The sequence below is a fragment of the Nicotiana attenuata genome, unplaced genomic scaffold, assembly GCF_001879085.1.
Source record: "Nicotiana attenuata strain UT unplaced genomic scaffold, NIATTr2, whole genome shotgun sequence".
Taxonomy (NCBI): Eukaryota; Viridiplantae; Streptophyta; class Magnoliopsida; order Solanales; family Solanaceae; genus Nicotiana; species Nicotiana attenuata.
Window position 1 is genome coordinate 56,246 of NW_017671914.1, and position 18,114 is coordinate 74,359.

At 41.3% G+C, this 18,114-nt stretch overlaps 1 protein-coding gene across 1 annotated transcript; it reads right to left on the reverse strand.

Annotated features, from left to right (window-relative positions):
• Nucleotides 1–13,561: 13,561 nt before the first annotated feature.
• LOC109210863 lies at nucleotides 13,562–14,577 on the reverse strand. Its single transcript, XM_019374340.1, has 2 exons — nucleotides 13,940–14,577; nucleotides 13,562–13,886 (listed from the first exon to the last, which is right to left on the reverse strand). The coding sequence occupies exons 1-2, from the start codon at nucleotides 14,575–14,577 to the stop codon at nucleotides 13,562–13,564; spliced, it is 963 nt and encodes a 320-aa protein (XP_019229885.1).
• Between the last annotated feature and the right edge of the window lie 3,537 nt (nucleotides 14,578–18,114).

Consider the following 18,114-nt stretch of genomic DNA (forward strand, 5'->3'; position numbering starts at 1 on the left):
TTCTAAAAATCTTTCGAATTACGCTTTTGATCAAAAAATCTACCAAACCACGTTCGAATGACCTGAAATTTTGCACACACACCCCAAATGACACAGCGGTCCTACTGCAACTCCCGGAATTCCATTCCAAAGCCTAAATCAAAATCTCACCTATCAACCGGAAAACGACAAAATTCCACTTTCGCCAATTCAAGTTTAAATCTACTACGGACCTCCAGAACACATGCCGATCACGCTCCTAAGTCTCAAATCATCTCCCGAAGCTATCTGAATCATCGAAATTCACATCCGAGCCCTATAACACATAAGTTAACATCCGGTTGACTTTTCCAACTTAAGCTTTCTTAAAAGAGACTAAGTGCCTCAAACTTTACCAAAACCTCTCCGAACCCGAGCCAACCAACCCGATCATACATAGAACCGATAACAAAGCAATAAGAAGTAGAAATAGGGGAAACGGAGCGATAACTCATGAAACGACCGGCCGGGTCGTTACATCCTCCCCCTCTTAAACAAACGTTCGTCCTCGAACGAGTCAAGAAACATACCTGAAGCCTCAAACAGGTGAGGATATCTTCCCCGCATCACCCGCTCGGTCTCCCAGGTAGCCTCCTCCACGGGCCGATCTCTCCACTGCACTTTCACTGAAGCTATATCCTTTGATCTCAACTTTCGAACCTGACGCTCCAAAATAGCTGCTTGCTCCACATCATAGGTCAAATCACCATCTAACTGAACCGTGCTGAAATCCAGAACATGAGACGGATCCCCAATATACTTTCGGAGCATAGAAACATGAAATACCGGATGCACACTCGATAAGCTGGGTGGCAAAGCATGCTCATAAGCCACCTCCCCAATCCTCCGAAGTACCTCAAAAGGCCCAATGAACCGAGGACTCAATTTACCCTTCTTCCCAAATCTCATAGCACCCTTCATGGGTAAAACCTTCAACAAAACCTTCTCACCAACCATGTAGGACACATCCCGAACCTTCCTGTCAGCATAGCTCTTTTGTCTCGACTGTGCTGTACGAAGCCTCTCCTGAATCACCTTCACTTTCTCTAAAGCATCCTGCACCAAATCTGTACCCAATAGCCTGGCCTCGCCCGGCTCAAACCAACCAACTGGAGATCTACACCGCCTCCCATACAAAGCCTCATATGGGGCAATCTGAATACTCGACTGGTAACTGTTGTTATAAGCAAACTCTGCGAGCAGTAGAAACTGATCCTATGACCCTCTAAAATCAATGACACAAGCGCGCAACATGTCCTCCAATATCTGGATAGTGCGGTCGGACTGCCCGTCCGTCTAAGGGTGAAAAACTGTGCTCAACTCAACTGAGTACCCAACTCTCGCTGTACATACCTCCAAAACTGTGAAGTAAACTGAGTGCCCCGATTTGAAATGATGGAAACTAGGACACCATGCAAACGAACAATCTCCCGGATATATATCTCTGCCAACCGCTCTGAAGAATAGGTGGTACAGATAGGAATGAAGTGCGCGGACTTGGTCAGCCGATCCACAATCACCCAAATAGCATCGAACTTCTTCAAAGTCCGTGAAAGCCCAACTACAAAATCCATGGTGATTCGCTCCCACTTCCAGTCCAGAATATCCATCGCTGAAGCAAGCCATCCGGTCTCTGGTGCTCATATTTTACCTGCTGACAATTGAGGCACCGAGCTACAAATCCCACAATGTCTTTCTTCATTCTCCTCCAGCAATAATGCTGCCTCAGATCCTGATACATCTTCGCAGCGCCTGGATGAATAGAATACCGCGAGCTATGGGCCTCCTCGAGAATCAACTCCCGAAGCCGTTCTACATTGGGCACACATATCCGGCCCTGCATCCTCAACACCCCATCATCACCGATAGTCATATCTCTGGCATCATCACGCTGAACTCTGTCCTTAAGGACGAGCAAATGAGGATCATCATACTGGCGCTCTCTGATGTGATCATATAATGAAGACCGAGAAATCACACAAGCCAATACCCGACTGGGCTCCGAAATATCTAACCTCACGAACCGATTGGCCAAGACCTGAACATCAACTGCAAGAGGTCTCTCCCCAACTGGAATATATGCCAAACTCCCTATACTCACCGCCTTCCGGCTCAAAGCATAGACCACCACATTGGCCTTACCCGGATGGTACAGTATAGTAATATCATAATCCTTTAGCAACTCCAACCATCTCCGCTGCCTCAAATTGAGATCCTTCTACTTGAACAAGTGCTGGAGGCTACGATGATCAGTAAACACCTCACAAGACACACCGTATAATTAATGCCTCCAAATCTTTAACGCGTGTACAATAGAAGCCAACTCCAAATCATGAACAAGGTAGTTATTCTCATGGGGCTTCAACTGACGAGAAGCATAAGCAATAACTCTACCCTCCTACATCAACACACACCCAATACCAACTCTCGAAGCATCACAATACATGGTATATGAACCTGAAGCTGATGGCAAAACTAACACTGGAGCTGTGGTCAAGGCAGTCTTGAGCTTCTGGAAGCTCTCCTCACACTCATCAGACCACTAAAATGGAACACCCTTCTGAGTCAACTTGGTCAAGGGCGATGCAATAGATGAAAATCCCTGAACAAACCGGCGGTAATAACCCGCCAAACCAAGGAAGCAGCGAATCTCTGTAGCTGAGGACGGTCTGGGCCAACTCTGAACCGCCTCTATCTTTTTTGGGTCAACCTGAATACCCTCGCTGGACACCACGTGCCCCAAGAAAGCCACTGAACTGAGCCAAAACTCACATTTGGAGAACTTTGCATAAAGCTTCTCCTCTCTCAATCTCTACAACACCACTCTCAAATGCTCTGCGTGCTCCTCCTGACTACGCGAGTACACCAGAATATCATCAATGAAGACTATGACAAACGAGTCGAGATAAGGCTGGAACACGATGTTCATCAAATGCATGAACGCTACTAGGGCATTTGTTGGCCCAAAAGACATCACCAAGAACTCATAATGACCATATCGGGTCCTGAAAGCTGTCTTAAGAATATCCGAGTCCCTGATCTTCAACTGGTGATAACCTGAGCGGACATCAATCTTGGAGAACACCCTCGCTCCCTAAAGCCGGTCGAACAAATCATCGATACGAGGCAAAGGATACTTGTACTTAATTATTACTTTGTTCAACTGCCTATATCAATGCACATCCTCATCGTGCCATCCTTCTTCTTCACAAAAAGAAACGGCGCCCCAAGGTGACACACTAGGCCGAATGAACCCTTGTTAAGGACTTCCTGAAGCTTCTCCTTTAACTCCTTCAACTCCGTTAGTGCCACACGATACGGTGGAACAGAAATGGGCTGAGTGCCCGGCACCATATCAATACCAAAATTAATATCTATGTCCGATGGCATGCCCGACAGGACTACAGGAAACACATCAGGAAAATCCCTCACTACTGGAACAGAATCAATACTGGGAGTCTCTGCATTGACATCCCTCACAAATGCTAAGTATGAAAGACAACCTTTCCCAACCATACGTTGGGCCTTCAAGAATGAAATTACCCCGCTGGGGACATAATCGGACAGACCATGCCACTCAATTCGTGGCACACCCATCATAGCTAATGTCACTGTCTTGGCATGACAGTCCAGAATAGCCCGACACGCAGATAACCGATCCATGCCTAATATAACATCAAAGTCCACCATACATAACAACAATAGATCCACTCGGGTCTCCAAACCCCCAATAGACACAACACACGACCGGTACACACGGTCTACCACAACAGTATCGCCCACCGGAGTAGAGACATGAACAGAAGAAATGAGAGACTCGCAGGGCGTATCCAAATAATGGGCGAAATAAGATGACACATAAGAGAAAGTAGAACCAGGGTCAAATAACACAGAAGCATCTCTGCGGCAGACTGAGATAATAGCTGTAATCACCACAACTGAAGCAACCACATCAGGCCTAGATGGAAGTGCATAGAAATGGGCCTAACCACCACCGGATCGACCTCCCCCTCTTGGGCGACCCCTAGATGACTGTCCCCCACCCCTAGTTGGTTGGGTGGATGGTGAAGTAGCTGGCTGAAGCTGATGGCTGACCCCTCTGCTGAGATGAACCCCCAAGAAGACGAGGACACTGCCTCCACATATGACCCATCTCTCCACACTCATAGCAACTCCCGGGTGCTGGAGACGGGGACTGAAAGGAACCCCTAGCACCGGAATGACTAGCAGACGCACCTGGCGTGGAAGAATCCTGAACTGATGGAGCACGTGACGAACCCTGGGCTGGAAGGGCACTGAGTGAAGAATGACCCTGCTGAGAACCGGGAGAACCGTGAGAATCGTGGCCCGATGACGCCCTACGATAACCTGGGCGAGCTGACTGGGCGTGCCTAAACTGGCAGCCTCTGCCATACTGAAACTGATCCCTCGAAGGATCTCCCCCAAAACTACCATGTCCTCGAGGCCTCTTGGCCTCCCTCTCCTCGCGCTCCTGGCGAAGAACTGCCTCAATCTCACGAGCTATATCAACAACCTCCTCAAACGTAGCACCTGATACTCTCTCCCTAGTCCTGAGAATCCGAAGCCGGTATGTGTGGCCATCAACAAACCTCCTGATCCTCTCTCTCTCCGTAGCAACCAGCCAAATAGCATGACGAGCTAACTCTGAGAACCTCTTCTCGTACTGAGTAACAGTCATATCCCCCTATCGCAACTGCTCGAAGTGCCTACGCAACTCCTCCCTGCGAGACTGTGGAACATACTTCTCCAAAAATAGAACGGAGAACTGCTGCCAAGTAAGAGTTGCCGCACCAGCAGGCCTATGCCTCTCATATGCCTCCCACCAAGTGAACGCAGCTCCCGTAAACTGAAAAGTCGTGAATGCAACCCCGCTGGTCTCCAGAATACCCGCGGTGCGAAGAATCCTCTGACATCTATCCAAGAAACCCTGGGCATACTCGCCCTTTGCACCACTAAAAGTAGGAGGCTGGAGTTTGCCAAACCTCTCCAATCTGCGCTGCTCGTCCTTTGGCATAACTGGAGCTACGTAACCCTGAGCAGCTGCCACCGGCTGGGCTAGTGGTGCCTCCGGTGTCTACAATCCTTGAGCAACCTGATCGGGTGTGCGGGCGGCGGGAGTCTGAGAGCCTCCCCCGGCCTGAGAAGTGGCTGCGGCAGTAGAAACCACGACCGCCTGAGCAAGACTCGTACATACTGTCAAGATCTGGGCCAAGGTCTCCTGAAGACCTGGAATCACAATGGGCACAGCTGGTGCCTGAGCTGGTGCTGCTGGAACGTCCACAACTGGGACCTGATCCTGAACTGGGGCGACTGGTGGATCTGCAGGTGCTGCCCCAGCTGCTGTGCGGGCTACACCTCTGCCCCTACCACATCCTCGACCGCATCCTCGACCTCTAGTGGCCCCAGCTGGTGGTACTGGTGGTGGTCCATCCTGACCGGTCGCTCGTGTCCTCACCATCTGTGAGAGACTAGAATAACAGAAGTTTAGTACTCGGATCAACAGATTCGCACGACAAGAATTTCAAGAATATGAAGTTTTTCCTAAAGGTTCTGCAGCTTCTCGAGGATAAATAGAGACGTCTCCGTTCCGATCCGCGAGACTCTACTAAACCTGCTCATGACTCATGAGACCTATGTAACCTAGGCTCTGATACCAACTTGTCATGACCCTATACCTGGACCCGGTAGTGATGGCGCCTCCGTGAAGACAAGGCCAGCCGACACAACACACAATTCATTTTAAACAACTAAAATAGCACAATTTAAGTCATTAACATGCTAAAAATCCCAAAATATAAGTGAAACAGTACAATTGCAGAAAAAAAACAACCAACACAGCCCGACATCGGGGTATCACCAGTCATGAGCATCTAACATAAGTCTCGAAATATGGAGAAAAGACTACATAGTCTATTACAAAATCCAATACTAGGGAAAAGAGATAATGATAAGAGGGAGAAACACTGGGCTTGGAATGCTGAACAGCTACCTAGTGGACTCCAAAAATCTGCTGGAAGCTATCAACCCTCACTAGCAGGACCTGTAGCGCCCGAATCTGCACACAGGGTGCAGAGAATAAAGTGAGTACTCCAACTCAGTGAGTAATAACAATAAATAAAGACTGAGCGATAAGAAATCACGTTAAACACAACAATATACAATAAAGAGACAGAGTAAAATCAGTAAAGCATAATTAAACAGTGTAAACTCATAAAGCACCTATTCAGCAGTTAAACAAGTAAAGGAAAGGCAGCTAGAAAGATAAACACATAAAAACCGCCCCTCGAGCACAATAACAACAGAATCAGCCCCTTGGGTAATAACATAGAACAATACCAGCCCCTCGGGCTATATCTCATATCACAATGGGTACCCGCGCTCACCGGGGGTGTACAGACTCCGGGAGGGGCCCCTTACGGCCCAAATGCAATATCAAGCCATCTTGTGGCATAATCAATAGGCTCCCGGCCTCATATCAACAAGCCACCTCGTGGCGTACAAATCTCAGGCCCTCGGCCTCATAATCATAATCAGTGTATCACCGCTGGGGCGTGCAGTCCGACCAAAAAAATATCCTCACAACACAGGCCATCGGCCTTACTCAGTCAGAATCTCATAAGCCACTCGGGCAACAGTAAAATATTATGCTCAGCTCAAAATATCTTTTAAAATATCATTTAAGGTGTTTAAAACAGAGTAAACATGGTTGAGTTATGAAAACAGTAAAATATAGCACGACTGAGTACAAGTATAAAGTCAAAATAGTGAGGAAATGGCAGTAAAAATCCCCTAAGGGTCCAAACAGTTGGCACGAAGCCCAAATATGGCATTTAGCCCAAAATATGATAACATCAAACAATTTACAATCAAATACGTCGTGAAACAATCATTCGGGATGGATCAAATCACAATCCCCAACGGTGCACGACCCCACGCTCGTCATCTAGCGTGTACGTCACCTCAACATAGCACAACGATGTGTAATCTAGGGTTTCATGCCCTCAGAACAACATTTACAATCATTACTCACCTCAATCCGGCCCAAACCTTAGCTCGCGATGTCTTTGCCCCTCGAGTCGGCCTCCGGATGCTCCAAATCTAAGCAAAATCAGAACGTAACCATCAAAATATGCTAAGCGTACAAAGCCCACTCGAAAACAATCGAAAAACAACGCAAATCCCAAAATTAACCAAACCCGACCCCCGAGCCCACGTCTCAGAATTTGATAAATTTTACATTATTAGATTCCTTATCTCCCCACGAGTTCATACATATCAAAAATTCTGAAATCCGACCACAAATGGTCCTTCAAATCCTCAATCAAAGGCCTAAGTTCCTAAGCTTTAGTTTTTCCCAATTTTCAATCCTTAATTTCCATAATTACAGCTCTAATACGTGAAATAATACCATAGAAACGAGTTTTAGGTTCAAAAATCTTACCTCAATGAAGCTCCCTTGAATTCCCTCTTCAAAATCTCCCAAAAAGCTCCAAAACCGACTTAGAAATGGTGGAATAACCAAAAATTCGCGAAGGAAATATTTTATACCTTTTGGCCTAGGCTTTTCGCACCTGCGGCCAATTCCTCGACCTGCGAAACCGCTTCTGCGATCCGAGCACCGCTTCTGCGGTCATCACTTAAGTCACCTTCCGCACCTGCGACCCTACCTCCGCATCTGCGGGCACGCAGGTGCGGTTCACATACCGCATCTGCGGTTTCACTCGACTATGCCTTTGGCCGCATCGGCGGCTCCAAGCATGCTTCTGCGATACCGCCCCTGCGGTCCCCTAGCCGCAGGTGCGGTTATGACAGCAATGGGAAAAACTTTAGCTGTCACAACCCAACTCAAAACCTTCCTTCAACCATCCGAAATCTCCCCGAGACCTCGGGGACCTCAACCATAGGCACCAACAAGTCTCATACTACCATCCAAACTTATACCAATCTTCAAAACACCTCAAACAACATCAAATCAACCAAAACACATCGGATTCAAGCCTAAGGTTCTAAAAATCTTCCGAATTACGCTTTTGATCAAAAAGTCTACCAAACCACGTCCGAATGACCTGAAATTTTGCACACACATCCCAAATGACACAACGGTCCTACTGCGACTCCCGAAATTCCATTCCGACCCCTAAATCAAAATCTCACCTATCAACCGGAAAACGCCAAAATTCTAATTTCGCCAATTCAAGCATAAATCTACTACGGACCTCCAAAACACATGCCGATCACGCTCCTAAGTCTCAAATCATCTCCCGAAGCTATCCGAATCATCGGAATTCACATCCGAGCCCTATAACACATATGTCAACATCCGGTTGACTTTTCCAACTTAAGCTTTCTTAAAAGAGATTAAGTGCCTCAAACTTTACCAAAACCTCTCCGAACCCGAGCCAACCAACCCGATCATACATAGAACCGATAAAAAAGCAATAAGAAGCAGAAATGGAGGAAACGGAGCGATAACTCATGAAACGACCGGCCGGGTCGTTACATCTAGTGACTTTTTTTTCTTTTTTAGCTATTGAAGCAATATATATTCTAAAATTTTGAATCAATTTCTTTTTTTTAAACAATACTTTCTGTACACTAGATTATTCTCTATGTATGAAGAATCTAATACTGCTTCTTTGCCTTTTCTGCCGCCATTTTTTTTTAATAAGCTCCATATTTGAATTTTCAGCTGAAGAGAAGCAATTAGGAAGAAGTAATTACATATACATGGGTACCTATAATTTACTGGTTCAGATTGTAGTGTGACAAGAAAGAATGGCTTACAGGATTCAAAGTTGGGTACTAGGGATACTTTTTTTTTTTTGGTTGCATTTTCAGGCTAAAAAGATGAAATCAAAGAAAGCCTAATTCATTTTTCAAAAAATAGTGTCAACTATTATTTTGCCTTGAAAAATATTCTGAGCAAGTTCCAGTAAAGAATTACTGAATCTACCTGTTGATGTTCATAACTCTTCTCAATTCCAATGATTTCTTGAGTTGAAGATGCAAATCCTTACTTTCACAAAATTAGAATAATAAACTTGGAAGTTATGTGATTCAAGAAGAAAATAGTTAATATTCAAAAAATGAAGAGATCTTATTTTATGAATTTAATACCCACAGTAAAATAATAATCCATGAAAAGAATAATATATAAGTATTACTTTATTTACGTAAATTGAAACTCTTTTTTTTTTGTTTTTTTATAAATACATAAAGTACTAAAGAACTTTAAAAAAAAAATCTTTTTAGCTTTCAAATTTACAGTCACAGAAGAAAACTTGAAAGAAACTGTGACTACACATATTTTATGTGTAATAGACTAGACTAATTTAACACCTTAACAGTCATGGGGTCCTGGTTTTGATATAAACCAGAAAATTTACCTGAGCCAATAATTAATTTACATAATTATATGGCTAACCAACGAGTGACTTAGGCATACTGACCACCATGGAATTACTCCTGTATAGATGGCTCTGTTTCTGTATAGGCCTTCATGGGATGTCCCGGTTGCACAATAATCTGGATATTAACCAGATCAATTGGTTAAGCATTTATTCATACAAATTATATATGTCTTATAAAGTTCCATTTCTTCACCCTCAATGGCTACGAGTAAGGAAATTGTAGTTCCGAGTTTAATGTCGTCAACTCGATTTATTAACAGCGGAATGTATTAGAATATCAAGGTTACCGATGGTTGTTGCTCAAAATGTCCTCCAAAATACTACTTTAACCTGTGACCATTTACCTTAAATTTGTCTCCTCCATTAATCTGTTGAATTTCAATTGCCCCATCTGGAGTAACATCTGTAACATTATAAGGACCTGTCCACCTGGATTTTAATTTTCCTGGAAATAGTTTCAGCCTGCTATTGTAAAGAAGTACTTGATCTCCAATTTTGAAACTTTTTTTTTCGGATCAAATTGTTGCCATATTTTTCTTTTTTCTTTGAAAATTCTGGCATTTTCATAAGCTTCCTACCTTAGTTCTTCCAATTCATTAACCTAAAAAAATTTCTTTTTACAAGCAGAAGTTAATTCAAAGTTTAATGCTTTCAGTGACCAAAAAGCTTGTGTTCTAACTCAACTGGAAAATGGCAAGCCTTTCCAAGACTAATTATATGGGGATGTTCCAATTGGAGTTTTGAACGTCGTTCGGTATGCCTATAATGCATCATCTAATTTTAAAGACCAATCTTTTCTTGAAATTTCAACCGTCTTTTCAAGAATTCTTTTTAACTCGCGGTTGGAAACTTCAACTTGCCCATGTGTTTGAGCATGATATGGTATTCCAGTTTTGTGAGTCACACCATATTTTGATAGCAAAGCAGAAAATTGCCTATTCATGAAATGAGTTCCCTGATCACTAATGATGAGTCGAGGTGTGTCAAATCTAGAAAAGATATTTTTTCTAAGAAAATTACACACTGTATGAGCATCATACTTCCTTGTGGGGATGGCTTCAACCCATCTTGATATATAATCCACAGCCACAAGGATATATTCAAATGAATGAGAAGAAGGAAAAGGACCCATGAAATCTATTTCCCAAACATCAAATATTTCATACACCTGTATTGATTGTAATGGTATCTCATCTTTCTTAGTGATATTACCTATTTTCTGACAGTTGTCACATTGTGCAACATATGCTCGGGCATCTTTAAAGAGTGTTGGCCAGAAAAATCCGGCCTCTAATACTTTAAATGTCGTACGGTTTGCAGCATAATGACCTCCAATTTCTCCATCATGGCAGTGATACAAAATTTTGGTCATTTCTTCTTCAGGTACACACCTCCTGATGATATTATCTGCACAAATTTTAAACAAGGTTCATTACACAAATAATACTTAGCATCAGAAATAAAAAATTTTCTCTGTTGGTAAGAGAGATCTTGGGGTGTCCATCTTCCAACCAAGTAGTTAGCAATATCTGCGAACCAGGGTGGTTGAGTCAGAACAGAGTCAACTGAAAAAATGTGTTCATCAGGAAATTCTTCTTTTATCTCGGTGAACTCAAGGGGAGGGTCTTCTAGTCTAGACAAATGGTCAGCTACCTGATTCTCTGCTCCTTTTTGTCTTTTATCTCAAGATCAAATTCTTGCAGAAGTAAAATCCATCTTAACAATCTAGGTCGAGCATCCTTTTTTCCTAAGAGGTATTTTAAAGCTGCATGATCAGTAAAAACAGTGACCTTCATTCCTATCAAATAAGAACAAAATTTATCAAATGCAAATACTACTGCCAGTAACTCTTTTTCTGTTGTGGCATAATTCAGTTGAACCTCATTTAGTGTTCTACTGGCCTAGTAAACGGGACGAAAAATCTTATCCTTTCTTTGGCCTAAAATAGCTCCAATTGCCATATCACTAGCATCAGACATAACCTCAAAAGGTTGACTCCAATCAGGGGACGCAACTATAGGGGCTGTTGATAATTTCTCCTTAAGGGTGTCAAAAGCTATCATACAATCACCTGAAAGGTCAAACTTAACATCTTTCATCAAGAGGTTAGTCAGAGGTCGAAATCTTTGAAAAATCCTTTATGAACCGTCTGTAAAAACGTGCATGACCTAGAAAGCTTCTAATGCCTTTAAAAGTTGTGGGAGGGTGTAATCCTGCTATAAGATTAAGTTTAGCCTTATCAACCTTTATCCCATTAGTAGTGGTTTTATGTCCTAAAACAATTCTCTCTGTAACCATAAAATGATATTTTCCCAATTCAAAATCAAGTTTGTCTCTTCACATCTCTTAAGAACTAAAGTCAAGTGGTAAAGACAATCTTCAAATGTTTCGCCAAAGAGCGTAAAATCATCCATAAAAATTTCAAGAAATTTTTCAGTCATATTAGAAAATATTGCAGACATGCAACGCTAAAATATAGCAGGGGCGTTGCACAATCCAAATGGCATTCTCCTATAGGCATATGTTCCACGAGGACATGTGCAAGTTGTCTGATCTTCGGGTGCAATTGGTATTTGGTTATACCCTGAATAGCCATCAAGAAAACTGTAAAAACCATATCCTGCAATTTTTTCCAACATTTGATCAATAAATGGTAAAGGAAAATGATCTTTTCTGGTAGCATCATTGAGGAGTCTATAATCAATACAGACTCTCCCTCCCGTAACAGTCATCATAGGTATGAGTTCATTATTTTCATTCTTTATAACTGTCATACCTCCTTTCTTTGGTACTACCTGAAGTGGACTTACCCAAGGGCTGTCTGAAATTGGGTAAATAATACCTACCGCTAGAAGCTTGACGATCTCCTTTTTCACCACTTCCTGCATTGCAAGATTCAATCTCCTTTGGAGTTGGATTATTGGCTTGTAGCTATCCTCCATGAGGATTCTATGCGTACAAATTGCTAGACTAATCCCTTTGATATCCTGTACCGTCCACCCTAAAGCTCTTTTATGTGCTTTTAAGAGTTGAATTAGTCTTTCTTCTTGTTCTGCAGTCAAAGAAAATGAAATAATTACTGGAAATAATTCTTGCTCAAGATAAACATATTTTAAATGAGAAGGAAGAACTTTGAGTTCAATTTTTGGTTGAACTTCTTCTGATTGCATCTCTTTAACCTTAGAATCGTTTTCCAGTCTTTCAGCTTCTTTCCTGATTATGGGATCATAATCTTGTGTAGTGCCTGATTTGGTCAAACATCTTTCCATTGAGTCAGAAATTAATTGATCATATTTGAATTCATCTGCAAGATCACTAATCATGTCAATGGAAAAGCATGAAGATGATGCCTCATCTTCTGAAAATCTTAGCATCTTTTGCATATCAAAAATGACTCTTTCTTCATTAACCCTCAAAATTAGTTGTCCTTGATGAACATCTATGAATGCTCTTCCTGTAGCAAGAAATAGTCTACCCAAAATTATCGGTTCATCAGGACATTCTTTCATTTCAAGTACTATAAAATCTACAGGGAAAATAAACGTATCTACTCTTACAAGCACATTTTCAATTATTCCCTTAGGTTTCTTAGTACTTTGATCTGCAAACTGAAGAGAAACACCTATGTCCTTCATTTCACCAAGATCCAATTTTCTAAAGATAGAAAATTCTATCAAATTTATTGAAGCTCCAGAATCACAAAGTGCTTTTTCGAAATATACTCATCCCAAAGTGCATGGAATGGTAAAACTGCCAGGATCACCAAGTTTTTGTGGTAGCTTACTTTGAAGTATATCACTATATTTTTCAGTAAGCATTACCACAAAAACTTCTTCCAATTTCCTTTTACTTGACATTATTTCTTTTAAAAATTTAGCATATGAAGGCATTTGCAACAAAGCGTCAGTAAAAGGAATATTAATATGAATCTGTTTAAAGATTTCCAAAAACTTTGAAAATTGACCATCAAGCTTTTCTCGTTTCATTTTGTGAGGAAAAGGAATTGTCACAGGTGGGGCAGCCATTATTTCAGAAATTTTTTCTTCCTTATTCTTTATTTCTTTCTCCTTTGATGGTTCAGATGGTTTTTTAATATTCTTACCCTTGTCTACCTATTGTTCTGTCTGGTTCTTTTCCTGTCTGTCTGCATAAGGTTCATCAAGTTCCTTACCTGACCGTAAAGTGATGGCCTTAAGGTGCTCCTTTGGATTTTTCTCTGTATTGCTTGGTAAGGGACCTTGAATCTTTTCTAACACAAGAGCTGGCAATTGGCTTAACTGAATTTCCAGATTTTTGAGGGATGAATTTTGGCTTTCCATATTTTTATCAGTGACCTTAATATACTTGTATAAAAGGTCATCAAGAATCGGATGAGCTTGTTGGGGCCTCTGCTGGTATGACCCTGCTTGTTGATATGGTCTTGCTTGCTGATAAGGTCTGTAACTCGGTTGCCCACAATTTTGAATCTGGTATCCCGTCGGACCCTGTACCTGTTGTTTCTGGAAGCTTTAAGAGTTTTCTGCACCATTTGAGTTACTCCACTGAAATTCTGGATGCTTCTGTGCCATTGGACTCCCAAAAGGATATGGCTTGTAACCGATGACATTAACTGTTCATCCGTTTGACTGGTTGCTTGACATTCATGGTTCTGCTGGTTTCCTCCGCACATGTCACAAGCCTCAGATTGGTTTGATTGTTGTGTATTCACCTGAAAAGATTCAAACTTTTGTGCCAAAGAAACAATCTGCTGCGTTGGTGTATTTAAAGCATCAACCTGATTTATCGTAGCAGCCTTTTTTATGATTACACACTCATATGGCCATTGGATAGCCTTCTCAGAAGTTTCATTCAACAGTTGCAATGCTTCTTCTATGATTTTTCCCATTACAGAACCTCCTGCAGCTACATCTATCACATTTCTAGTAGAGGGTTCTAACCCGTGATAGAAAATGTACAATTGCATATGTTCAGGAATGTCATGGTATGGGCATTTTCTTAATATTGCTTTTAATCTTTCCCAAGCTTGATAAACTGACTCAGTGTCAGTCTGCAAGAAATTAGATATGTCTTGTCTTAACTTTGTGGTTTTAGCAGGGGAAAAATATTTGTTTAAAAACTTCTGAGTCATTTGGTCCTATGTTGTAATGGACCCTTGAGGCAAACTTCGCAACCAAGTCTTGGCATCTCCTTTCAAAGAAAAAGGAAATAGCCTTAACTTGATAGCTTCAGGAGGTACTCCATTGTACTTAGCAGTTTCCACAAGTTCTAGAAAATCAATTAAATGACTATGTGGTTCTTCACTTGTATCACCAGTAAAGATACAAGATTGTTGAATTGTTTGAATCAGGCCAGTCCTGATTTCAAAGTAGTTCGTTGCCACTGGGGGCTTCCTGACACTAGATTCACAGTTGAAGCGATCAGGTCTAGCATAATCTCTAAGGATTCTGTTTGCTGGTCTTGGCGCCACTTCATCAAATTGCTCCTCTACATGGACTTGTGGTGGGATCTCAATTGGGTTAATGTCCGTTGCTTCCTGGTTTTCCATTTCTTTACAAGATGCTCCTTGAGAAGACGATGTTTGTTCTTTCCTGCGCAATCGAATAAATCTTTCCATTTCAGGATCGTAACTGATCAACTCCTTTGTAGAAGAGCGGGTCATAAACTACTTGAAATTATTAAGTAAAGAAAGTACAAGAAAAAAATAAGTATATAAAAATTACAAAAATGATAAAAACAGTAGGTGCTAAGCAAAAATAATAGAACGATAATTTTATTATCTATAATAGTTATAAAGAAATACAAAGTGATACAACAATGAACTATGACAAGAAATAATACTATAATACTATTATATATGGACAAAAATAATTAGTGATAATACATATAGTTGGAATGGTCATACGAAAATTTTTCAGTAGTAAAAAAAACTTCAATATGAAAGAACTAACAATAGTATAACAGTTATAAATATACACGTTATAAAAATAATAAATAGTAGTTATAGCACTATTATTATGATAAAGGAGAGAGTACTAATAGTAGTATGTATAATTTGCTAAAAAACAGTTAATGATGGAACTGGTAGGAAGAAATAATACAAAAGAAAAAAATAACTTTTACAATACCATTATGAATAAAAACATTACATTAATATTAATATCACAGTAGTAGTTATAACACTTAATTAGTGAAAATATTAACTGAAACAAAAATAACAGTAATAAATTCTCAAAATCGTAACAAAATATTTAATCTGAAGTAGATGTATGTCAATCCCTGGCAACGACGCCAAAAATTTGATGAGGCCAATGTGTATAGGATTTTCCTGCTCGTGCTTTGTCAAACTCTAGTATAGTTTATGGTATCATCCCACAGAGATTGAAAAATCTATGCTATAGATTTTTAATATTTCAACTACTATTTGAGAGAATCAATTCGATGAAAAGTGACTGAGATTTAAATCTTGTTAATTACTTAAATAAAAATCAAGAACTTTCGGAAGCTTTATAATTTTGTCACGACCCAAAATTGCACCACAGGCATCGTGATGGCACTTAGTCTCTAAGACAAAGTAAGCCGATCATAATAACAATTCAAGCCATTTTTAAAAAAAAAAATACATAATCAAAATCAACATCGGAAATAAAGATACAACCTCCCAAGACTGGTAGTACTGAATCACGAACTCTAAATGAATAGATGAAATGATCTGAAGGAAATTAAATTGTCACGACCCTAAACCCAGACCTGGTCGTGATGGCGCCTCTCGTGAAGACAAGGCCAGCCGACACATTTCCAATTCGAAGTTAAACAGCTAAACAACAATACAACAGGCTAAAACATGATTTAATAACGCTAAACAACGAATAATATCATAACAATGCGGAAGTACAACCCAAACACAGCCCAAAACGGGGTGTCACTAGTCATGAGCATCTACTAAGTCTAAATACAACTGACAAGGTATGAAATGTACTCAGTACAACCTAATAGAATGAAGAGAGGGAAAGATGTGCTGCGAACGCCGCCAGCTACCTTGCTAACTCCACTGACAACTGCTACCAAGCTCAGAAAATACCTGAATCTGCACACAAGGTGCAGGGAGTAAAGTGAGTACTACAATGCAGTGAGTAATAATCATAAATAAAGACTGAGTGATAAGAAATCACGAAAAGAGCATCAACATGCTATATAGAAGCAGTTTCAAAACCAGTAAGAGAAGCAATGAAGCTGTAAAATCCTTTAAAACATCTTAGCTCAGTTTAAACCCTTTTAAAAATACCTTTTTCAACAGTTACGCAAATGAATGCAGAACAACTAGTGCAGATAAGCACAGAAATCCGCCCTTCGGGCAAAAATACATAATTAAGCAAGTAAATGGCAGGCAAATAAGAAAGATAAGCACATAAGGTTCGCCCCTCGAGCACAATGTCAACAACTCCGGCCCTCGGGCAATATCTCAGAACGGTACCAGCCCCTCGGGGTATAACATAGAACAAAACCAGCCCCTCGGGCTATATCACACATCACACTGGGTACCCGCGCTCACTAGGGGTGTGCAGACTCCTGGAGGGGCCCCTTTCGGCCCAAGCGCAATATCAAGCCATCTCGTGGCATCATAAACAGGCCCTCGGCCTCATAATCAAATCAGTGTATCACCGCTGCGGCGTGCAGCCCGATCCCAATGATATGTATCACTACTGCAGCGTGCAGCCCGATCCCAAAGATATGTATCACTGCTGCGGCATGCAGCCCGATCCCAAAGATATGTATCACCGCTTCGGCGTGCAGCCCGATCCCAAAGATATCCTCACAACACAAGCCCTCGGCCTTACTCAGTCAAAAATCACATAAGCCTCTCGGGCACAGTAAAACAATATTTCTCAGCCCAAAACATCATTTAAATATCATTTGATTATTAAAACAGAGAAAACATGGCTGAGTTTGGAAAACAGTGGAAATAACATGACTGAGTTCAAGTATAAAGTCAAACAGTGAGGAAAATCAACAACAATCCCCGAAGGGTTCAAATAATTGGCACGGAGCCCAAATATGGCATTGAGCCCAAATAATGATGATAGCAAATAGATTTCAATCAAATACACGGTAAAATCATCAATCGGGACGGACCAAGTCACAATTCCCCAATAGTGCACGACCCCACGCTCGTCATTAAGCGTGTGTCTCACCTCAATATAACACTACGATGTGCAATCCGGGGTTTCAAACCCTCAGAATATCATTTACAACCATTACTCACCTCGAACCGGCTACATCTCTAGCTCGCGATGCCTTTGCCCCTCTAATTGGCCTCCACGCGCGTCGAATCTATCCAAAATCAGAACGAAGACGTCAAAATATGCCAAGGGAACAAAGCCCAAGCGAAAACAATCGAAAAATACCAAAAATCCTGAAATTAGCAAAACCAAAGCCCCGGGTCCATTTCTCCAAACTCAGAAATTTTTACACCAATAGGTTTCTTATCTCCCCACGAGTTCATACATACCAAAAATATCAAAATCTGTCAACAAATGACCCTTCAAATCCCAAATTAAAGGTCCAAAATTCCAAGCCCTAGTTCTTCCATTTTTAGCTTAAGTTTTCATGATTTTCTAGGTAGATTTCACGATAGAATCGAGTTTTAAGTCCAAAAATCTTACCTCAA